Consider the following 15977-nt stretch of genomic DNA (forward strand, 5'->3'; position numbering starts at 1 on the left):
TAAAAACTAGTTCGAATTAGCATTTTGCTAATTCGAACTAGCAAGTACACATTGAGTGGACCCTTAACAGGGCTTAAGGATGGCCGGAAGCAGTGCCGGCAGGGCATCAGAGGAGGACTTAGAGAGTGGAGATGCTGTCTCAGGCTAGCCGAGGGCTGCGCTTAAAGGGTCCCGACCCCCACCCCGGACAGACAGTTCTCAGGGGTGCCCCGCTTGCAAAGCAGTCCTGGCTTGGATTGCCCGGAGTACCCACACTGGGCACATCACACCACTCGGCCATCAGCCCGGCTGCACTTGCCGCAGGCTGCGATCTGGGGAGAGGGAGCAATCGGGGGGCTGCAGGAGAGCTTCCACCCCCAGAAGCCCGCAGAGCCAGCCCAGTCCTCCCCATCGGGGGCTCGTACCCCATTCCTCCCTCACCTCTTTCCACTTACCCTTCCCTAGCCCCCCTTCTTATTGATGTACAAAATAAAGATAACGTTTCTTCCAACATTGACTCTGTCTTTATTGAACAAAACTGGGGGAGACTGGGAAAAGGAGGTGGGAGAGGGGAAGAGAAAGGCTGGGAGAGGGGAGGGCAAGTAACATGATCAGGGGTTGGGAACAGGTCCCAGATGAAGAGAGGCTACAGAGACTGGGACTGTTCAGCTTAGAAAAGAGGAGATGGAGTGGGGACAGGATAGAGGTCTCTAAAAGCAGGGGTTGGGTGGAGAGGGTGCATTCCGAAAAGTTCTTCACGAGTTCCCATAAAGAAGGACTAGAGGACACCAAAGGAAAGGAATGGGTAGCAGGCTTCAAACTAGTAAGAGAAAGTTGTTCTTCACAAAGCAAATAGTTAATCTGTGGAACTCCTTGCTGCAGGAGGCTGTGAAGGCTACAACTAGAACAGAGTTTAAAGGGAAGTGAGATCAAGTCATGGAGGTTGGGTCCATGGAGTAGTCTTAGCCAGGCGGTAGGAGTGGTGTCCCTGCCCAAAGTTTGTGGAAGTCTGGAGAGGGATGGCACGAGACAAATGGCTTGGTCACTGTCTTCGGTCCATCCCCTCCAGGGTCCCTAGGGTTGTCCGCTGTCAGCAGACAGGCTACTGGGCTAGATGGACCTTTGGTCTGACCCAGGACGGCCATTGTAAGCTCAGGGCTCAGGGTCGGGGGTCTCAGTGGATCCCCTTGGTTTTCATGCACACCTGCTCCTGGGTGGCCAGGCTGGCAGCTCTCCTGCCCTAGACGGCCACTTTCCTGTGCCTAGTGCGGAGATCGTGGACAAGGTCCACGATGTCCGCACTAGCCCAGGAAGGTGCCCGCCTCTTGCGGTCCCGGGCAAGCTCCCGGGAGCCTCCAGCCTGGTCCCGGGAAGAGGGGGTGGGCTGGGGGACATCGGGTGGGTGGCTTTGTGCCGTGCCAGGTGCAGGGTCTGCTGGCTGGGTGCTGGCAGGCTTGCACCTGGCACGGGCACCATAGCCAGCCCGTGCCCCTTTAAGGGGTCCGGGGCCGGGAGGGGGGCATAGAGTTTCCCTGGTGTTGGCCAGAGTGGCCACCAGGGAAACCTGGGGAGGGCTAGCCTCCCACTAGTTCGAATTAAGGGGCTACACAGCCCTTAATTCGAACTAGTAAGTTCGAACTAGGCTTAATCCTCGTAAAATGAGGTTTTCCTAGTTCGAACTAAGCGCTCCGCTAGTTCGATTCAAATTCGAACTAGCGGAGCGCTAGTGTAGCGGCTATGAATGTTAGTTCGAACTAACATTGTAGTGTAGACATACCGTAAGTGTGGTTGAGTGTATGAGGGTACGTCTACACTACAGCGCTAGTTCGAACTAACTTAGTTCGAATTAGTTAATTCGAACTAAGCTAGTTCGAACTAACGCATCTAGAACTAAAAACTAGTTCGAACTAGCGTTTTGCTAGTTCGAACTAGTAAGTCCACATTGAGTGGACTCTGAACAGGGCTTAAGGATGGCCGGAAGCAGTGCCGGCAGGGCATAAAAGGAGGACTTAGAGCATGGAGATGCTGTCTCAGGCTAGCCGAGGGCTGCGCTTAAAGGGTCCCGACCCCCACCCCGGACACACAGTTCTAAGGGGTGCCCCGCTTGCAAAGAAGTTCTGGCTTGGAGTGCCCTGAGTGCCCACACTGGGCACATCACACCACTCGGCCATCAGCCCGGCTGCACTTGCCGCAGGCTGCCATCTAGGGAGAGGGAGTAATTGGGGGGCTGCAGGAGAGCTTCCACCCCCAGAAGCCCGCAGAGCCAGCCCAGTCCTCCCCATCGGGGGCTCGTACCCCATTCCTCCCTCACCTCCTTCCACTTACCCTTCCCTAGCCCCCCTTCTTATTGATGTACAAAATAAAGATAACGTTTCTTCCAACATTGACTCTGTCTTTATTGAAAAAAACTGGGGGAGACTGGGAAAAGGAGGTGGGAGAGGGGAAGAGAAAGGCTGGGGGAGGGGAGGGCAACTAACATGATCAGGGGTTGGGAACAGGTCCCAGATGAAGAAAGGCTACAGAGACTGGGACTGTTCAGCTTAGAAAAGAGGAGACGGAGGGGGGACAGGATAGAGGTCTCTAAAAGCAGGGGTTGGGTGGAGAGGGTGCATTCAGAAAAGTTCTTCCTGAGTTCCCATAAAGAAGGACTAGAGGACACCAAAGGAAAGGACTGGGTAGCAGGCTTGAAACTAGTAAGAGAAAGTTGTTGTTGACAAAGCAAATAGTTAACCTGTGGAACTCCTTGCTGCAGGAGGCTGTGAAGGCTACAACTAGAACAGAGTTTAAAGGGAAGTGAGATCAAGTCATGGAGGTTGGGTCCATGGAGTCCTATTAGCTGAGGGTAGGAGTGGTGTCCCTGCCCAAAGTTTGTGGAAGGCTGGAGAGGGATGGCACGAGACAAATGGCTTGGTCATTGTCTTCGGTCCATCCCCTCCAGGGTCCCTAGGGTTGGCCGCTGTTGGCAGACAGGCTACTGGGCTAGATGGACCTTTGGTCTGACCCAGTACGGCCATTGTAAGCTCAGGGCTCAGTGTCGGGGGTCTCAGTGGACCCCCTTGATTTTCATGCACACCTGGTCCTGGGTGGCCAGGCTGGCAGCTCTCCTGCCCTAGACGGCCACTTTCCTGTGCCTAGTGCGGAGATCGTGGACGAGGTCCACGATGTCCGCACTAGCCCAGGAAGGTGCCCGCCTCTTGCGGTCCAGGGCAAGCTCCCGGGAGCCGCCAGCCTGGTCCCGGCAAGAGGGGGTGGGCTGGGGGGCATCGGGTGGGTGGCTCTGTGCCGTGCCAGGTGCAGGGTCTGCTAGCTGGGTGCTGGCAGGCTTGCACCTGGCACGGGCACCGTAGCCAGCCCGTGCCCCTTTAAGGGGTCCGGGGCCGGGAGGGGGGCATAGAGTTTCCCTGGTGTTGGCCAGAGTGGCCACCAGGGAAACCTGGGGAGGGCTAGCCTCCCACTAGTTCGAACTAAAGGGCTACACAGCCCTTAGTTCGAACTAGCTAGTTCGAACTAGGCGTTAGTCCTCGTAAAATGAGGTTTACCTAGTTCGAACTAAGCGCTCCGCTAGTTCGATTCAAATTCGAACTAGCGGAGCGCTAGTGTAGCACCTATTAAAGTTAGTTCGAACTAACGTCCGTTAGTTCGAACTAACTTTGTAGTGTAGACATACCCTGAGTGAGTTTTAACTGAATAAAAAAACCCTTTACACTCCTATGTGGTGATCCCCTCTCCTTAGTGTTTAAAGCAGTTGCAATCCACATCCCCTTGCAACAGCACCCACCTGTCATGGGGCTCAACCCTGTTCTTGGGATGCACCCCATCCTTCCTCCTCCGCCCCCCCCCCCCCCCCCCCCGCAGCAAATCAGCTCTGTTCTCGGGCTGCCCCAAAGCCCCATTCCCAGGAGTCCCTTGCTGTGGAACTGAAGCTCAGTTCCTGGGAGGTCTCTGCCGTGAAGCTTAGCCCCAGCCCCATCGCATTTCCTCTCCCCCCACCCCACTGTGAGGCTGAAGCCCTAAGTGCTGGAAGCAACCCCCTCTCGCCCCATTGCTGTCCTGTATTGGGTTTAGGGAAATATGGTCACCCTATTCATGGGATGAAAAAAAGAGTGTTTCTTCTATGTCATTCTTAAATTATATATCTGAGTAATTATCAAATATTCCTTGGTGTTAGCCAAAACAAATTAAAAAATTATTAAATTAAAATATATGGGGGGATATTTTAAATATTATCCACGTACACTATCAAATTGCTACAAAATCAAGAGTTGCAGCGCTTACATGATCCAACCAAATAGACAGTCCTTGTCAATCTACAAGGGTATGTCTACACATCAAAGTTATTTTGGGATACCAGAGGTATCTCGAAATAGCTTCCCCACGTTTTCACAAGCCACCAATTATTTTGAAATGTTTTTGGCATCCCAGTAACCCTCATTCCACGAGAGTTAAGGGATGTCTCGAAATAGCATTTTATTTCAAAATTTGGTGTTGTCTAGACAGCACCAAATTTTGAAATAAACTCAAAATAAGTACTCTTATTTTGAGTTTAGAGTGCAGCGTAGGCATAGCCCCAGTCTCCATACATTTTATATTTTACATTTTACACATTAATGAGCAAGTTAAGAAAACAGTAAGAGCCCTGTTCTGTCATTCAGAGCCCCCAACATCTCCTCTATGTTGATCTCCCTGTGCAGAAGCTCCGGACTACTTGTTTTTAACAGCTACATACCTTTTATTTAAACACTGTATAATAGCCATCAGAGCCTGGAGCTGATTGCAGCCTACTGTCAGCAGCCCAGCACCCCTTCTTCCAACAGACAGGATGATATTTAGTTTCCGTAGCCACATCCTTAGACACAATCCCAGTTACTCCCCACAAGAGAGCTAATCTCACGTTGTTCCATGACTGTCATCCATGGAAGGAAAATGGGACACTATGGTCTAGTTTTGCTCTGGAGCACCAGTTCATGGAGAAAAGAGCACTAATGGAAAAAGAGGGAAAACATCACCCAGAAAAAGAAAGTAGGAGAATCGTCAAGAGACTGAGGCCTGACTAATGGGAAAGACCAGGAAAAACACAAATAAAATGATGGTTTCAATACACTGTACTGCAACTGCAGTGGGGCAGGAGCTTCAAGCAACCTTCCCACAATGGTTATGTACCCTTACACAACAACACTGTCCTTTTAATATATATTAAGGTAATACAGTGAGTGAAAAATTGCTTCAAAATGAATTCATTAGGGAACATGAACAGTGCAAAGGCTCTGGACTTGATAGGCTTCAAGGAGTGTATGGTTTATCTATTTAGCTAGCACTTAACTGAGCTGATGGGATCCTCAGTGTGGCAAGCTGTGAGGAAATTTTAATTGATTTAAGTGCACCTTTCTGAGGAAAGGGGAGGTGCCCTGTTGTGGAGGCAATGGGAACAACATATACATTTTTCAGTAAACACATGAATAAAATATCAGGCCCAGTTCATCAATGCAACAAGGCAGAAAAAGTTGCCCTAAAAGGGCAGCTGGTGATTCCTATGGCTAGAGGAAATCCTCAGCGTAAATGCAGCATCACTAGGTTGACAGCTCATGGACCCTCATTCTGCATTCATGACAGGCTTGGTGTGGAGTGCTCCCGTCAGTCCTCTGCCAATAAAGTGCAAATGGAACATCTCCAGACCAACACTCTCTGGTTTGGCAAAATCTGTGGTCCAGCATGAATGTAGTTAACTGAATGTCCACTTACAATGGGTTTGGACAACTCTCCTGTGGTCCCATAGGGCAGCCGTGGCCAACTTGCGGCTCGTGAGCCATGCCCCTTAAAGTGCGGCTTGCGAAGCCTCCCCCTTGGCTTGCGAAACTCCCCCTGCGCCCCTAGAAATGGTCCCCAGTTCCCTGAGCTCACTGGGTGCTGGAGAGCCATCCGGTGCAGTGGAGCAAGATGGTGCTGGCCGACGGGAGCCTGATGTGGCCAAAAAGAAGGGGCAGTTTCTTTTTCTTTTTTTTGCTCGACCCCAAATGTGGCTGGGGCTTCTTTTTTTCCTCAACAATGTTTTTTCCCCGGCTCTTTGCGCTATATGCACAAATATTTTGGTTCTTTGCCTGCCATAGGGTATGTCTACACTACAGAGGGTTTTTTTCTAAAAAAGTATTCTTTTTTCAAAAAAAATTTCACCTGCATCTAGACTGCCATCGCATTCTTTCGAAATTAAATCAAAATAACGTGGTGGTTTTTCCAACAGCGGTAAATCTACTTTTATGAGGAAGAACGCCTTTTTTCGAAAGAGCTCTTTCAAAAAAAGGCATTCTTGACTGCAAACAGGGCTTTTTCGAAAGAGAGCATCCAGATTGCTTGGATGCTCTCATTCAAAAAAGTGGCTCGATTTTTTGAAAGACTTGGGGCTGTCTAGACAATCTCTTTCGAAAGAGGCTTGTAGTCTAGACATACCCATAAAGTTTGTTTACAGCCACCAGTCCTGGCTTTCTGTTCTGTGCTGTTATTTAGCTCCAATTTCCCCCTAAGGCTATGTCTAGACTATATCCCTCTTTCAAAAGAGGGATGTAAATTAGACATATTGAAATTACAAATGAAGCCCGGATTTGAATTTCTCATGCTTCATTTGCATAATCGCGTAACAGTGTTTTTTCAAAAAACTAAATTTCGAAAGTGAAACCACGTTATAGACATGGTTCTTTCAAAAGAAAAGCCTTTTTCGAAAGTTCCTGTAAACTTCATCTCTCAAAAAAGACTTTTCTTTTCAAAAGAACCGCGTCTAGACCATGGTTTCACTTTCGAAACAGCGTTTTTTGAAAAAACACCGTTACGCAATTATGCAAATGAAGCATGGGAAATTCAAATCCCGGCTTCATTTGCAACTTCGATATGTCTAATTTACATTCCTCTCTCGAAAGAGGGATGTAGTTTAGACATAACCTAAATGTCTTCTAAGAGCCCAGTAAGCAATGGAAGTGTTGTTAATGCTGCTAGACATTATTGACCTCCCGTGGTTTGGCAAATGCTCTGATTCGGCATCAGTCAGGTCCCAAGGGTGTTGGACTAGAGAGGTTCAACCTGTAGTCCTCATGAGATCATAGCAGTTGGTCTAAGTCACACTTGAGGACGGAGCTGTTCAATAACTTCAGAAGATGTATTTGTACTACTATGTGTAAGTATGTTTAAAATATGGTCCTTTGCTGATACTCTGGAAAATTACTTACCTAGAGTGAGTTTTTATACTAAGATTAGGCATCACTTTGAAAATGAAGTCTAAAATGAAAACGGAGTCAAAAATTTTACCTGACACATACTAGTTCAAGAACTAAATATATTCAACTAGTCTAAATTCTCCTCAAGCCTTTTACTCATCCGAAACTAGCACCACAAACCACACTTTTATCGATGGTCAGAGTCAGAGTAAAGGGAGCAGAAAGATGGCTTTATAGCTATTGAACAAGAATGCTGTTTCAGCCCTAGCTGCCACCTGCCCTGAGGAAAATTTCACTAATCAATAAGCATGAACAATAATGCTGCTCAACACTCACAAATTATACATCCATTGCAATAAGAGTCACAACCCCTCAATATTATTTGAATTGCTAAAGCACCTAAAAGGAATTTTAGCCATTTCTATTACTTCATTCAAAACACTGTTATAATCTATACAGAATACTTCTCTGGTCTAATATTGCCAAACCCAAGTATTACAAAATACGATTTTTCTTTAATTGTCATGATTTTTAAGCCTAAGTTGTTTTTAGCCTTTGGAGATCATGTTTTCAAGCTTTTATTCCATCCATGAGAGATAGAAACTTTTTTTTTTACATGAAATTTGTCAGAAGCTGAATCTCCTAAAAAAAAACCCACCAAATTTTGCCAGGCTAATACTCACTGTCCCTAATCTGCCTCCCATAAGCACAACCAATAGCTTGAGTAAGGTGGTATTTAAAATTCAAGCTAGCTAGCCCATCACATGACTTTGGTGACTAGAGTGCTGCTTCCCAGTTTGGTTGTTCTTTCACATATTAGGAACGCTTGATTCTTGCAAGAGTGTCATTACTTAATGCAGCAACACTTTCAGGGACAAAAGGCCTAAGAGACAAAACATATAGGATGACCAAGACCTTACAAATCTTCTAATGCCCATGGTTTTCCGTCAGTGGAGAAATAAGCCCCAAGCTTAACCACAAAAGATACTTATCCCTTAGAAGTCTCAATAACATTCATCTGAAGAAGTGGGTTGTGCCGACAAAAGCTCATGCTACCATCTACATATTTTGTTAATCTCTAAGGTTGTGTTCAGACTCAGGGGTTTTTTCGGGAAAAGTAGCCTTTTTCTGAAAAAACTTCCCCTGCGTCCAGACTCAAGCCGCGTTCTTTCGAAATTAAATCGAAAGAACGCGGCTTTTCTTTCGATGGCGGTAAACCTCATTTCACGAGGAAGAACGCCTTCTTTCGAAAGTTCCTCTTTCGAAAGAAGGCGTTCTTCAATGTAAATAGGGCTTCTTCGAAAGAGAGCATCCAGACTCACTGGATGCTTTCTTTCGAAAAAGCAAGCCGCTTTTTCGAAAGTTCAACGTGCAGTCTAGACGCTCTCTTTCGAAAGAGGCTCTTTCGAAAGTATCTTTCGAAAGAGCCTCTTTCGAAAGAGGCTTGCAGTCTAGACATAGCCTAAGGTGCTACAGGACCATTTGTTGTTTTTTTTAAAATTTTCAGTTACAAACTAACATGGCTACCCCTCTGAGACTAACAACATATCAATACCAGTGCGGCCATTGTTATCTGAGAAGCCTTACCACCTTTCCTAGACTTAGGGTTGCCAACTGTCTGGTTTTTGCCCAGACAGTTCGGTATTTTGGCCTTCCGCTGGCGGCATCTGCAAGAGAGAGCAAGGTAATTTAAAGGAGCAGCGGCCTTTTTTTCCTCAAAAAGATGGCCATCAGTGTCTGCGAGGGTGGGGGGGAGCGAGGAGTGTGGTAATTTAAAGGCGCAGCAACTTTTTATTTTTTTTTTTTGCTTAACAAGTTTGGTCTCCCCCCCCTTTTTTTTCCCCTCAACCAATTTTTCCCTGCCTTTTTGGGATTTTTTATGAAGGTATCTGGCAACCCTACCAGACTCCAGCAGTAAAATAAACATTGCCTGACATGTGAAAGGAACTAGAATTCTCCAAATAAAAGCTTAGGGTCTTCTGTTAACTGTCAATCAACATCCCTGGTATTTTTTTCAAAAATCAGCTTGGGTCAGAAACTGACCCTTCTCTCTTGATTAATATGAAAAAGGAGAGAATTTTAAGGACACTCCAAAAACACATCATGTCTTTATAAAGTATTAAGAGGCTGAAAAAAAAGTGGGTCTCAACGAACCACCTACACACCATACATTAGAAATCCTAAGAGCTGTAAAGTCTCTCTGATCAGATATAACAAAATACAGGACTATGTAGCACTTTAAAGACTAACAAGATGGTTTATTAGATGATGAGCTTTCGTGGGCCAGACCCACTTCCTCAGATCAAATAGTGGAAGAAAATAGTCACAACCATATATACCAACGGATACAATTAAAAAAAATGAACACATAAGAAAAGGACAAATCAAATTTCAGAACAGAAGGCGGATGCGGGGAGTAGGGGGGGAGGTAAATGTCTGTGAGCTAATGGTATTAGAGGTGATAATTGGGGAAGCTATCTTTGCAATGGGTAAGATAGCCAGAGTCTTTGTTGAGCACCCCACGTAGAGTGTCGAATTTTAGCATGAATGACAGATATGTATGTACTTCTCCAAGAAGAGTACATTTGTGGTAATATTTTCTCCACTCTTCCTCTAGCAGTGAAAAATAAAATATATAGAGATTGCCAAATGGAAAAAAAACCTCACACTCATGAACGAGAAATGCTCTATTCCTTCTTGTCTTATGTTATGAGAGTCAGACCTACTCTACACTACACTCCCACGCCCAATTTGATCTAAACTATACAACTTCAGCTATGTGAATAGTATAGCTGAAATCGATGTACTTCCTGTGGTGTGTTCCACATAAGGTCAGCACAGGCTGCTCTCCCATCGACACCAGCTACTCTTCTTGTCCCGGTGGAATACCAGAGTCAAGAGAAGAACACACAGAGGTTGATTTATCATGTCTAAGTCCTCAGTCTCTCCATGGAATTTTGTGGTTCAGGTATCCGTCAGTCTTGGGAAGGTACCCAGTGAGATACAGCATACCTCCAGAGCAAAGGAATCTTATTGAACCTATTCCAAGGGACATGAAGAACTAGAGGAAAAGCGTCTTGACCTCAGAAAGGACCAACACCATGTGGAATTAAGATTCATTTTTAAAAAAGAACATTTGATGTGGACTTATTTTAAAAAAATGAAAGCTCATAAGAATCTCTCTTATACACACATACACACACCTGTAAAATAAGCTCATTTAAAAAAAATATACAGTAGACTTCCAATAATCCGGAACCTTTGGGACCTAGGTGGTGCTCGATTATTGGATATGCTGGACTACCAAGAGGTACTATAAATTGGTTTTATATATATTAAAAAATTGTATCCTTTGGTATATATGGTTGTGACTATATTTTCTTCCACTATTTGATCTGAGGAAGTGGGTCTGGCCCACGAAAGCTCATCATCTAATAAACCATCTTGTTAGTCTTTAAAGTGCTACATTGTCCTGCATTTTGCTTCAGCTACCCCAGACTAACACGGCTACATTTCTATCATTAGTGTATTAGTTATGACTGGATCAATTTTGAAAGATTTCCTTCACAGCTATGAGTGTTACTTTTTTATTTAAATTAAAGGTTAAATTAAGTGGAAGTTGACAGCACTCACCTTGGAAAGAATTCCTGTTTTCCACGGGAAAACAGAATTTTCAAATCCTTCTACTAGAGACATGCTTCACCGTGCAAACGAAACACGTAATAATTGTGGCACCAGCAAATATTCGTATGCAGGATATATTTACATGCACACATATATATACATGCAAAGATACTACATTAATAGATCGATGGTCAGTTTTAAAAATATTTTAAATCTTCAAATAATGTAGTTGTGAAGAGTATTTTCCCATAATTCACACTTCACAATTCAGCTAAAATTCGCATAGCCACACCCACAGACTGAAACTATGGACACTCCAGTGCAGTTCCTCAGCTGGGATACATTACTACAAAGCTATGACAATTTGTACCAGCAGTGGATTCCATAAACTGGCAGGCCAGGTTTCGTCCCACTTCAGTGTTAGGCTGAAATCAGTCAAGTTACCCCAATGCTGAACTGAAGCAACACAGGGAAGAACTTTATAGCTGCTGGGCAGAGTGAATGTTTTGCTTTCCCTTTATTTGAAAAGTTAATGACACAAATTAACCCACTGCACCCAAAGCCTATGATAATAGCTGCCTTCAAAATGTGTGTGCTAATAATAAATAATACATTAAGTACAGAAAATTAAATTATTTAATAACTTGAAAATGAGTAGGGAATTTAAAAAAAGTTCTTATATTAGTAGCAAAATACAAGTAACTAGCATGAAAAAATAAGCAAACTTGAGATTCCTCTTTATATGTGAGTATAAATTGTTAATTTCCCCAAAAAGCACACTGAATTTCAGATACACGCTTAGGTACTGCGGTGTGTTAAAGATCTCATAACAAACATTTATTTACCAAGATTTCATACCCAAAATGGTTTTCTCACCATGGCTAAAATTTTCAATAATTTCTAGTGATTTTTGGATACCTGAATTTTTGACAGGCCTGCTAGGAAGCCTGATTTTCAGAAGTGCTGAACACACAGCCTTAAACCAAATCTTGTTGTCAATGGGAACGTTCCTTGACTGAGGAAGGAGTGACAAATTCTGAGCACCTTATGCTAGATCTCACAGACTTCTCTTGGATAAATCATGCAAATAAAGGAAGCAGAACTGGCCTCTTTGTTTTGCTGTGCAGCAGAGCATGCTCCTGATACCACTGAAGTTAAGGGGAGTTTTTCCACTGACTCCAGAGGGAGGTGGATTGGGCTCTATTTGCTGTTTTGCTCTACCAGAACTTGACACCTCGTTGATGTCACTGGGAGTTGAGGGTGCTCAGCACCTCACAGGAGTAAACAGCCCTTTTTAGGATCAAGCCCTGAACTTTTCCACTCTATTTCGCAAGCATAAAATGAAGCTCTTAGAGCATTTGCTCAAAAGTTGACACGGTGTTTTCTAAAGACACAATAAAGTTAAATTAACTAACAAAAGTAAGTGTCTTGTAGATAAAAGAGCTCTAAAAGTCAATAACTGGCCAAAGAGTTTTAACATGTAAATAAGACATCCTCTATTTAAACATTACGGGCAAATCTATTTTAAGCTTTTAAAAATATTAAGGGCAGGTGTTTAAGTCATCTACATGCTGAGTTTTAAAAAGGCTTAGGGTGGGGGTTGGGCTCTGCTTCCTATGCAGGCCACATTTTGTTCAGACAAGCTTACTGCAGAAGGTCATGTGACATAGGCCAAATAAACAGCATCTGGGGATTTTCAATTACAGACCTTCACCCAGCATGCCTACACTGTAATCTCTACCAGATGAGGCTCAGGCCTCACTATTTTCAATAATTCACACACTGTGTACACATAACATGACAATAAGGGCATTCATGCAACCGCCTGATTCGCACATCAAAGCTCCCAAATGGCCAGCTGTAAGCATGCTTACTGCTGAATAATTCATTCTTTTCACAGGCTTGAAAAAACGCTCAGCAGGAGTTGGCAAGCTTGTGTTCTTTCCTGTGTGGTATGCTAAACTCAAATTTTGAAAGAGGTACAGCCCCACTAAAAAGAGTCAGAGATCCAACGCTTTGAATGTACATTTGCGAGCATTCAGACTGTAGTTTTAAAAAAGCAATCAATTGAGTGAGCTAAATTTCCAAGCGGAGGAGAGAGTGATAAGATGAAAAAGCCTACACATTTTGAGGGCAGGTGTTTATTAAAAATAAATGTAAGATTTCTGTATTGCATAAATCATATAAACATGAATATCTCAGACTCATCAGATACTTATGGTTTAAAAATTCAGCTAACTTAACATTTCCTTATATTTAGCATAGTTTTTTCTACTACATTACAAATAGGTTTTATTTCAGACTCAGATAAAATACAAAAAATGTAAAAACACAGAACCCAACCTTGAAAGTCCTGAGTGGGGTTCTCATACAATGGAAGTGACGTCCTTCCTCTGAATTTTTAACAGTTTATTTGGAATGTTGCAGTAATATATTTCTATGCAGTCAGCTCACACTTTCCTTTGATGATACTGATAAAATATTGCACAACATTTTGCAGATTCTAATTACTGTTTGTTTTTACTTTTATATTTACTAAAGCACTGTTTCTTAAAGAAATACCCTCCTCCATAATATCACGTTTTCTTATCTGTCAGTCAACTCCAGAACCAGCAGGATCACCTAGTCAAGACCTCCCCTCATAGCAAACACATGCTGCTTACCAGCTGTGGTCTGTGTATTTTACACCCTTTTCTCTATCATTCAGAATGGTTTCCTCTTAATCACAATAATCCCAAAAGTGCTAAAACATATCAATCGTCCTTTAAGCTCTTCCTACAAAAGGCCAGCCGTCCTGCCTTTATGGGCTTGTCCAAGAGCAGCTGATACTTCATTCAACTACAAATCCAATTTAGCAGTTACAAGAGGTTTAGCATAACTGGAAAAATATTGGTGTTGAGCCTATGCTCTTCAGTCAGCAAATATTCCTCTACCATATTGTTTTGCTTTTTCTGTCATATTTGCATTTCAGATGAATTTCCCTAAGTGATTCCAACAACAGAATTTAACCTCTGAGCTGACAATATTTACAGCCAATCAAACAGAGATGTTTTTCAAATTGATTTATAACAATTACAGAAATATAAAGCCATTAATGTTCCAAGTATTACTATGTTGTAACAATTTTTCACTCAAAGCCATAAATCACATTTCATATAGATTAACTATACAAAAATATTTACTAAGTTCCTCTTGTAAAGTCCACATTGATTCTTTCACTTTTAAATGGAAGATCATTGAAATTTCCAAATTACCCGATAAACACAATCATTTAAATTTCCCTGCTTTTGTTTGGTTATTTAGATGACCACAAATACAAACAGTGCTTCAGAAAACAAAGATAGAGTCCCTATCCGGAAAGTTTAAGATACAAGGGCCAGATTCTGAAAAACCATTCTGCAAATTAATGGACTCACATGGTATGGGTTAGCTTAGCACTTCAGAATGTGAACTGGGAAGTGCATAGCTATACTGCTCTAGGAACAGAAGGGAACCTGCTTCCATGAGGAAAGTAGTCTGGATCGCACCATACCTGGCAGAGAATATTTCTTTCTCTGTCCTGGCTCAGTTGCACTCTCATCATTGCAGGGCTGAAATCAACATTCTGACCAAGCCCCTACCCATGTCCTCTTTAGTGCAGATGCGGGGATAGTGCACCAATAGCTGCTTTTTCCCCTGTGTTGGGACCTGTGTAGGCTGCCAACATAGGAAAGCAATAGATTGTCTTACATTCCCTTATTCCTCTCCATGAACCTACAGGCCAGCTCCAGAGTGACCTGATAAGGAAGTGCAGAGTGTGACCTTAAATTTACACAGGAACAGGAGGTAGAAGCACAGACACAGGAAGGAGTTGTGACAGAACTATGATCATGGAGTATGTAAGGTGATTGCTGTTTTATCTGGTTAGCTTTTATGTTTAAAAAAAAATAAGATTACAGTAGTCTTTCAAGTTTTAGTATACACAAATGACCATCCAGTAAAGTATCATGTAAAAATAGGTACTCCTGCAAAACACGGAAAGGACATGGCCCAGGAAATAGAATAATAAAAATAATTCTCATTGATGTTAATGGACTAGTATAATTTATTGAAGTTATAATACAGTTAGGCTCCCAAAGAAGAGTCTTTTTGGTTTTGGTTATTTAAATAAAAAGTGAAAAACCAGTAAAGTAATCTCAGACTTAAGCAGTAACACAAAATAATTTACATAGCAAAGGGGAAATGTCCTAACAGGAACATGGAATAATTATCCTTTTTATATTAGATCTTGTACTCAACAGTTTGCTATTTATCCCAGCTTTAGTTTAAAGACTTAAAAAAAGAAAGAATAACCACAGACACATCTGGTTCAAAAAAGTCTTCAGTGACACAAATGAGATGCATTGGATTCTGCTTGACATGTTTTCAAATAATGGAATATTCCATTCAAGCACAATGTTTATTTCATGTGGGTTTCAAATTTTATTCTTTTGTTTGAAATATTTATTCTGGATGTCCTTTAAAGACAGTAAAGAATGGCACAGGGATGTTTGAGCTCGTTTAAATGTCAATTCATTAGATTAATATTTTGTTAGTGTCACTCGTCCCAGCAAAAGAAGCATTTATAATTTACTATTCACCTGGTTTAATTAAAATTCAAACACTACAACTAATCTATATTGAATTTCATTTGCCACCTTGTAATTATATAGTTTGCTACATATTATAAAGTATGTTTTATTACAGCAATAAAAATGCATTTAAAACAAATTACAATTTATATGTTTTAGAATATACAAGGAAAGAGAAAGAAATCCACAATCCTGCCCTTTGCATCTATCTGAAGCTGCTAAAATATGTTTAACAGTTACATTTCCAAAATCTGACATATTAAAGAAAGAAGCTATTATTGCTTTTGCTACTGTGATAGGATATCTTAGTAACCTAGTTGTAATCAGTTTAAGTGATATTCATGTTACCATACTGCATGCAAAATTATTTTCTGCCATGGTGCTGATATTGCATGGCACAAACACTTTCAAATACAGGAAGACTTTTGCCCAAAGCTACTAGTAAAAAGTCTGATTTGAAGAGAAATCTTTCAGATCCACAGACAATAGGTTGGCGGACCTGTCATGCATGATAGATGAGTTATGGGGATTAAAACTACTATTTGCATTGTAATAGATAAAAATT

General features: G+C 42.6%; 1 protein-coding gene across 6 annotated transcripts in view; it reads right to left on the reverse strand.

Annotated features, from left to right (window-relative positions):
• Nucleotides 1–15977, reverse strand: part of TEAD1 (TEA domain transcription factor 1) — a 299909-nt gene that overhangs the window by 91633 nt on the left and 192299 nt on the right. Inside the window, exon 1 of one of the 6 annotated variants that reach the window (XM_075927870.1) lies at nucleotides 11910–11978. The exons of 4 other annotated variants lie outside the window; for them this stretch is intronic. In XM_075927870.1, the coding sequence (XP_075783985.1) occupies nucleotides 11910–11937 (28 nt within the window). In that variant the 5' untranslated portion in view covers nucleotides 11938–11978. Of the gene's footprint in view, nucleotides 1–11909; nucleotides 11979–15977 lie in introns of those variants that run through there. One more of the 6 variants, XM_075927869.1, reaches the window with a different exon arrangement.

Source organism: Pelodiscus sinensis, chromosome 4, assembly GCF_049634645.1.
Source record: "Pelodiscus sinensis isolate JC-2024 chromosome 4, ASM4963464v1, whole genome shotgun sequence".
NCBI lineage: Eukaryota > Metazoa > Chordata > Testudines > Trionychidae > Pelodiscus > Pelodiscus sinensis.